Here is an 8,074-nt window from a genome sequence, read left to right as displayed (position 1 = left end):
AGACAACCCTCCAACTCTTCCCCTTCCAGCGGGAACATTTCCCAACGCCCAACAGCCACAGGAAAACAGAAATGGAGAAACTGTAAGCTGGTCAGAATGCTGCCTCTCTGCTCACACAAAACCCTCTCTTGGCCCCTCACCTACCCTAGGAGGACTGGCATCGTACCAGGAACCACAAATTACCCAGCTACCTGTTAGCCTTGCACACTGCAACAAACCACCAGATTGTCTCTCTCCCATCATCACAGCCGTTATCTTTTAGGAACAGATACTTTGGGGGGGGCAGGGGGGGCAGCAGGATAAACCAACCAGATTACCTCCAGTGAATCTGCTTGGAGAAGTCTAATAAGCCCCCACCCCCCACCCAAAGCCCATTCTAGTTAGCCCTGAAATCCAACCACAGCTGTCAAGCTCCCAGCCAGCCTTCCGTGAAACAACACTGCCACCTGCTGGGCATCCATTCACAATACCGACCTTGACATTGGAGAGCACACCTGTACGCAGCAACTCCCCTCTCTCACGCTGAAGCCTCCAGGGCACGTAAGCCCAGGCACAGCACCAAATTCTACAACAGGCAGAAGTGCCCCACAAGCTCCACCTTTTTTATACTTGCATCACAACCCTGGAATGCACATTTTATCCCTCCATTTCTGCAAGTCCCTTTCCTCCCTCAGGAGCTATGAGAACCCGAGCCAGGTGGGAAGCTGTCAAAGCCCAGCCTGGCCCATCTGCTCCCCACCTTCAGAGCCTTTCAGGAAGGCAAGAGGCAGCTTGCCCCAGTGCTTACCTTCCCCTTCCATCCGACCTGGGAAGGAGGGGGGGGGGTTCAGAGGCTTCTTTCTTCCTGGTCATTCTGTCTCAGAAGGGGAAAGAATGGGACAAGCGCCTGGATGGGCAGGATGGAAAGAGCAGCAACACACTCACAACCGTTCTTATCGGGTTTATTGAACAGGTACCAGGTAAAGCTAAGGCAGAGAAAGAAGCATTTGTAGGGTTTGCAAGACAATCAAGAGAGGAGATCCCTCTTCACAGAAGAGTCAACGCTTCCGTCTAAACTGGAACTTATAAATTGCTGGCTGATTTACGGTTTCCTTCTTCAGCTTCACTCTCTCGGTTTTGTCCTGAAATCAAGAAGAAAAGTTTCCCTAAGCAACGTGGTCTGCCAAGAGTGTTTCCAGAAAGGCCCCAATAGCTTCCCCACAGGAAAAAAGCACAGGGCCCTCAAGCTGAGCTGGTGGCCAGAGGCATCCCTGAAGGACAAGCTGCCACAAAGGAAGAGAAGGAAGGTCCCGTTGCCTGCAAGGGAGAGCAGAGGCCGCCTCCTGCAGCGCCCAATAAGGAGCTCTGCTCACCAAGAGATCCTTTCGGGTCTGGAGCTTCTGTGCGATGACAAACATCTTCCGTTCACGCTCGATGCGCTGCCTCAACAGGCTGTACTGACCCTTCCTCTGCCGAGCCAACCTCTGGAGATGGAGAAGAGAGAGGCCGTTTTTCCACCCAGGTGCTCTCAAAGTGACACAATCTTCAGAGCATTCCCTGAGGCTGGGCAGGACTGCCCTCGCACCCAAGCCGTCCCTGCAAAGGCCTTCTGCAACCAGCCCTCCAATTGTGCCAGTCTGCAGGAAAAGAAGGCTGGGGCAGGACCGCCTAACGGAAGAGCTCTGAGGCTGCAGCCAAGGGACGCTGCTCTGGCTTTGCAGGAGAACCGGAGGGGGGAGGGGCCGGGCTCACCCCAGCAACCGGGCTGTCCACTCCTGCTGCACCCGTGCCTCAGCCCAAGCATTCCTGAGCACAACCCATCATGGCAGGTGTGAGCTAATTAGCACCATCACTCAGGACAGATCCAAACTTGTTCCCCCGTAGATGACGATGACTCAAGTCTCCCGGGAGAGAAGAAAACCCACCAGTCTAAACTAGTCTGGGGACGTCAGCAATAAGACAGCCAGAGGGAGGGGGACCTTATCATCATCTGTTGAATTTCCCTCCCCCTCAGTGGTTGTACGCAACCTTCGCATGTCGCCACACCGTATCTCCCTTCGGGTCCTACCCAGCCCAAAGGCAGCCTGGTGCAACTCCATTGCAACCTCTGGAGCTAAGTTCCCTCCCCTCCAGCTCTACAGGAGACCAAGTGAACAGCAACAACCCCAGACGCAGCGGAAGCAGCTGCATTCAGCCGTGAGAGAGGCTTCCCTGGCAGATTAGCCTGAAATCCACAACAGGAGGGAGAATATTTTCAGTCTTCTGTAGCTCAGCTGTTCACGCCAGCTGCCATGCTAACTGGCTTCTGCCAATGGAGCGATAAGAGGCCACCATTTAAAAATTAAATCTGGCAACGGTCCCGTTCGCCTGCCACAAGCTCATTGAAAAGGGTGAACGGCCATTTTCCATCGCCTCCCAGCTGCCACCTAAGACACTGGAGTCACTCACTTCCTTCTGAAGCATGTTTTATGAACAACAAAATAGTCAGAGTCTAAGTAGGACTGTCAACACTGTGGAGATCCAGAGTGGACTTTGTCCATCCTGACCTCTTCCTATATGTTGCCCCATCCAGGAGGAAGGGGTTGAAAGCACACTAGGAAGAGCATAAACCTTTTCCAATAGAAGGAAGGCGAGTAGCCATTCAGTTCTGGCACACACAACCGAGGCACCCTGTCCACTCCAACAACTTCGAGTATCTGTACAAATTTGCTCCTCCTCCCACCCCTGGATGCAAACTGAGCCCAAGAGAAGACTCTAGGAAGCAGAGAAGCTTTAGCAAATCAGACCTGTAACTGTCCATCAGTGGTGATCCCGGAAACTGCGTTTTTCTTCAGGGTTTCAAGGGTTGGCCTGTTGTAGACTCTGCTGACCAGCTCCGGAGCAGTGTTCAGATGGAGAGCAACATCAAACTCTTGCACTGAGAAAAGGACAGGTTGGTTTCTCATAATTAGTTGGACCCTCCTCACTGACTCCCAGCTTACAAACCAATTGAGGCCAGCCTTAGGTTTACAAAGGAAATGTGCTGCATGAAGGGGAAAAGGCCAAATAACCAGCCAGGGATACTACTTAACTTAGAAGAGCTGCAACAGAGGGAGGGAAGAAGCTGGTTGCATTCTTCCTTCGGCGGTGGGGGTCCCCTCTCTTCTTAAAGAGGCTCACCACCTCAAGAAGCCATTATTCTGGACACATTTTTGCTGATATCAAAGTCTTGGAAGTTTCACCAATCTATTCTAAGTGAATTGCAATTCAGCCAAATTAAAAAACTTGATAGTTCTGAGTTTTGGCTGAGACAAAAGGGTAAATACAGTAGGTAAATACAAAAGGGTAAATAAAAAGTCCACACACTCCTGTTAAATGCCAGAATTTTTAAGATGAAAAAAATTAGACCGAGATAAATCACTTCAGAATTTTTTTCCACCTTTAATATAACATATAAGCTGTGCAGTTCAATTGAAAAAAACAAATCTTTTAGGAGGAAAAATAACAATAAAAAGATACAACAATGTGGTTGCTTAAGTGTGCACAGCCTCTTGTAAGTAGGGATTTGGCTGTGTTCAGAATTAACCAAACATGTTCAAATTTATGGTAAATAGTACACATCTATCAATAGTGACTCTGATCAAACCCATATAAAGTTAGCTGTTCTTGCAGGATTTTTCTGACATTTACTCAATTGCCTCCTAGTAAAAGCCATGATCTGCAAAGAGTTTAAACAGCATCAAAGGGATCTCGTTATTGTAAGGTATCAGTCAGGAGAATGGTACAAAACAGTGTCCAAGGCATTGGATATACTCTGGGACTCAGTGAAGACAGTCATCAACAAGTGGAGAAAATGTAGCATAACAGTGACATTACTAAGAACTGGATTTTCCTCAAAAATTGATTTTTAAAAATGAAGAAAATTGATCCAACATACAGCAACATTAAAGGAGATGCAGGAATTTCTGGCAAGTACTGATTATTTACTATATGTGACAACAATCCCCTGTATTTTTCATACATCTGTGATGTGGAGTTGGGTGGCAAGACAGCTTTTTCTAACAAAGAAAAACATCCAAGCCCAGCAAGATTTTGCAAAAAACTACATCAAGCCTGAGAAAAGCATGTGGGAAAATGTGTTATGTTCTGATGAGACAAGTTGAACTTTTTGGCCATAACTCCAAAACATATATTTGATGCAAAAACAATACTGTGAATCATCAGACGTATATCCACAGCGAAGCATGGCTGGTGGCACCATTATGCTTTGGGGCTGCTTTTCTTCAGCTGGAAGTGGGACTTTAGTCAAGCGCAAGGAAAGAACAATTTCAAACCTCTGCTTAAATGCTGAAGATGAAGAGGAATTTCACCGTTCAACGCGATGACCAAAAGCATATCTCCAAATCAACAAAAGAACGGCTTTACCAGAAGATCAAAGTTTTGAAATGGCTCAGCTGGAGTCCAGACCCGAATCCAATTAAAAATGTGTGGGGTGACTGAGAAGGACTGTGCACAGGAGATTCCCTCACAATCTGTCATTCGCACATCTGCACTTTTGCAAGGAAGTGGGCAAAGATTCCCAGGGCAAGATGTACCATGCTAATAAGCTCCTACCCCAAAAGACTGAATGCTGTCATAAAATCAAAAGGTACTTCAACAAAATATTAGTTTAAGGGTTTTATACATTTTTTCTTCCTAAAATATTTGTTTTTCAATTGAACTGCACAGCTTATACCAGTGATGGCTAACCTTTTTGCCAGGGGGAGTGCAAGAGGGGTGCGCCCACACGTGCCCACACCCATAATTCCGTGTGCCCCGCCCCCCCCCACATGCACGCACGACACCCCTGCGCTCCCCCCGCTTTTGGCATGCGATGGCATGGTGGGCCCAGTAGGCCCGTTTTTCACCCTCCCCAGGCTCCAGAGCCTTTCTAGGAGCCCGGGGAGGGCGAAAACGGCCTTCCCCACCCGCCTGGAGGCCCTCCGGGGGCCAGAAATAGCCTGTTTCCTGACTTCCATTGGGCCTGGAAGGCCTGAAAATCAGCTGGCCGGCGCTGAGCTAGGGCAACACTCACGTGCCCATCGATATGGCTCTGCGTGCCACTTGTGGCACACGTGCCATAGGTTTACCATCACAGGCTTATACGTTATGTTAAAGGCAGAAAAAAAATCTGAAGTGAACTATCTTAGTCTAATGTTTTTACATCTCAAAAAACTGACGTTTTAACAGGGATATACTGACTCTTTATATCCATTTTATTTGCCCTTTTGTCTCAGTCAAAACTCAGAACTAACAAGTTTTTCAATTTGGCTGAATTACCATTCATCTAGAACATATTGGTGAAATTTCCAAGATTTAAGATATTTGTCTCATAGCAAAACCACACACTTTTCCCCTTTTGTGTACATCTCTAGTTTTCACTTCAGCTAGTCTTTATAATAATTAGTATTGGATTTGGAGTTGTTTTTTTCCTCCCCACCACTTTTCCATTTTTCTTTGTTATATCTTTTTAGATTGCAAGCTCAAGAACAGGAACCATCATATTGATATTTGCAAATCACTCTGTGCGAGTTGGAGATTGGAATAAAAAAAAGTTAAGATAAATTATGATTTGTTACAATTCAGTCACCTGTTGCTGACGGTCTCACTTCTGCTAAATGGGAATCATTTCACAGAAAAGGGTTGTTTTATTTTTAAGCAGCACCAACAAAGCAATCCTCCTCCCTTTCATTCAGTGATCTACCAGAAAGTCAAAGTCTAACTAGGGCAGGCTTCTCTGCCACCTTGATTTTTCATACCCAGTCAGTGGCAGTCCCACCACCCGTTTACCTTCCTTCTTGGTGTCAAAAAAGAACAGGTGCTTATTTGGCTGTTTTCCCTCTGCTTCCAGTAGGTGGAGCTCCGACTTCAGCTGCTCGATTTTCTGCTCGATTAAAAAGATGCAGGCACAGAATCAAAAAGATGCAGCCACAGAATCGAGAACTGAAGACTTGGTCAGCTGCCACCTCCCCCCCCCCTCCCCCAGCACAATTCTGAGGTCAGGCAACAGTTGTCGACTGGCGACCCCCAGGGGAAGAGCCTTCTCTGTGGGGGCACCTGCTCTCTGGAATGAGCTGCCCCCAGAGATACGTATGATCCCCGACCTATGTACCTTTCGCCGTGCCCTTAAGATTTTACTGTTTCAACAGGCTGGGCTGGCTTAAATAACGATTTTAATGGGTGTTTTAGTTTCTTAGGTTTTAATATAAGGGCCAAATCATTGAATATGTTTTAAACTGTTTTTAAATTTTATGGAGATATGTTGTTTTATTGTGGCTGTGCACCACCCTGAGTCCCTCGGGAGAAGGGCGATATAAAAATTTAAATAAAAAATAAATAAATAAACAAACAAACAAACAAACAAATAAATAAATAAATAACAGTTCCCTCCCCCACCCCCCAAAAAGGCACCCAACCTCCATCTCCCACATTGCTAGGACAGGGTTTTGGAGGCCTGCTAGATCCACTGGGGTCCAAGCAAGCCTAATCTCTGGAAAGGAGCCCGGTGCTATAAGCTCCTTGTGGGTTTCCTCCAACAAGGAGAGCGCGGCACGGCCTGAAGACCTTACCAGCACCCGGGGAAGGGGGAGTCAAGGGTTCCCTCTCCCTAATGACAGCGGCAAACTAGAGATATTTGGGTGTCAGGTGGGAGGGACAGCAACCTCAGCATGTCCAAGGGGTCAGGACGAGGAAGGGGACCCAAAGGTGCTTTTTCAAAGAGGCAACTGGGCTTTCTGGACCAGAAAGTCCAGTTGCCTCTTGAAAAAAGCACCTTTGGGGCAACCATGACCTGGGATGACTGAGAATCATCTCCACAGCCATCGACCAGGAGGGGAATCTTCTGACCTTGACCTCAGCTGCTCGCTTCATCTCCACGTACTTCAGATCCTGGGTCTTCAGCAGCTTCTGCTGCTCAGGCGTGGATTCTGCTTCCTGCTGGCTGATCACATGCACCCCGTCCTGCGGGCAACGCAAGTAGCGTCAGGCTCCAAGAAGAAGGAGGGCCGCCCGTCAAGGCAGGGAACGGGCACCGAGGCCCCCACTTTGGAGCCACTGTTGTGCAAACCCAGCCGGGAGGCCCGCAGGGAAATGGGGAAGGGAAAGCAGGCAGGCCTGGGAGGAAGAGGCCGAGTGACGGGGCCACCCAGCCACAGCCCTGCCGGACCCACCTGCAGCGGCGTGCGGGTCATCCGGAAGTAGAACTCATCGGGGTTCTTCTCCTGCGCCCGGCGGCGCAGCGCCTGCAACGCATCTCGCTTCTTGTGGAAGTCGCTGTGGGGAAAAGAGAAAATAAATAAACAAAATAAATAAATAAATAAATAAAAATTAAGGGACGTGCATAAGAGCACCAGCCTACCATCTGTGTCCCTAATGTTCCCTTTAATTTTATACATTTTATGTATTCAATTCATGCTTATACTTATATATATTATCTAATACAGGGGTGGGCAACTGTGGCCCTTTTACAATCTGTGGACTTCAGCTCCCAGAGTTCCTGAGACAGCCAAGCTGTCTCAGGAATTCTGGGAGCTGAAGTCCACAGATTGTTAAAGGGCCACAGTTGCCCACCCCTGATCTAATACCTACTCGACAAAATAAATAAGTAAAATAAAATAAATAAAGGCGCTCCCGCCCCCCCCGCCCCTCCCCCCAGAGGCCCTTCCACTCACGCGGCGCGCAGCCGGTAATCCGCCTTCTTCTCCAGCAGCCCCAGGGACTTCCGCGAGGAGAGCTGAAGGGAAACACGCAGTCAGGGTTGGGGGGGAAGGGAAGAGGGCCCCGCCCGCGGCCTTCCGACTCCCTCCCCCCGCCCCCCCGCCCCCCGCGCCGGCCCGGAGCCCACCTGGCCCCGCTCGAGGTGCTGCCGCTGCCGCGACTTGGCCGCCTTCGTGAACGCCGCCATGTCCCCCACTTCCGCCGAAGGACCCGCCCCTTCCGCTTGGCGCAGACCCGATAGGCGAGGCCCGGGTCGGTCGGTCGGTCGCTCCGCCTACCGGCCAGGGCTCCCTCGCGCGCCCCCAACCTGTTCGGCGGGGGAACGCCTCTGGCTCCGAAGCCCCGCCCTCCACGCGGGGCG

At 49.4% G+C, this 8,074-nt stretch overlaps 1 protein-coding gene across 1 annotated transcript; it reads right to left on the bottom strand.

Moving 5' to 3' along the window:
- Positions 1-925: 925 nt before the first annotated feature.
- Positions 926-8,069, bottom strand: UTP11 (UTP11 small subunit processome component). The gene is made up of 8 exons (XM_060691398.2): positions 7,841-8,069; positions 7,668-7,729; positions 7,167-7,269; positions 6,844-6,957; positions 5,788-5,881; positions 2,766-2,896; positions 1,353-1,463; positions 926-1,121 (listed from the first exon to the last, which is right to left on the bottom strand). The coding sequence occupies exons 1-8, from the start codon at positions 7,898-7,900 to the stop codon at positions 1,038-1,040; spliced, it is 759 nt and encodes a 252-aa protein (XP_060547381.1). The 5' UTR covers positions 7,901-8,069; the 3' UTR covers positions 926-1,037.
- Between the last annotated feature and the right edge of the window lie 5 nt (positions 8,070-8,074).

The sequence above is a fragment of the Pantherophis guttatus genome, chromosome 10 (assembly GCF_059756535.1).
Source record: "Pantherophis guttatus breed Tessera chromosome 10, ASM5975653v1, whole genome shotgun sequence".
Taxonomy (NCBI): Eukaryota; Metazoa; Chordata; class Lepidosauria; order Squamata; family Colubridae; genus Pantherophis; species Pantherophis guttatus.
Note: the sequence above shows the minus strand (reverse complement) of the source record. Positions and strands in the feature narration are given on the sequence as shown.

Bases quoted from the DNA above. Each gene is read 5' to 3' on its own strand.
- UTP11 (XM_060691398.2), bottom strand. From the start codon at position 7,900: ATGGCGGCGTTCACGAAGGCGGCCAAGTCGCGGCAGCGGCAGCACCTC. The intron at 5,882-6,843 runs GTCAGAAGATTC...TTAATCGAGCAG, and splicing joins AGCGAGCAGCTGAGGTCAAG to AAAATCGAGCAGCTGAAGTC. The intron at 2,897-5,787 runs GTAAACGGGTGG...TCCTTTTCTCAG, and splicing joins TTTTGACACCAAGAAGGAAG to TGCAAGAGTTTGATGTTGCT.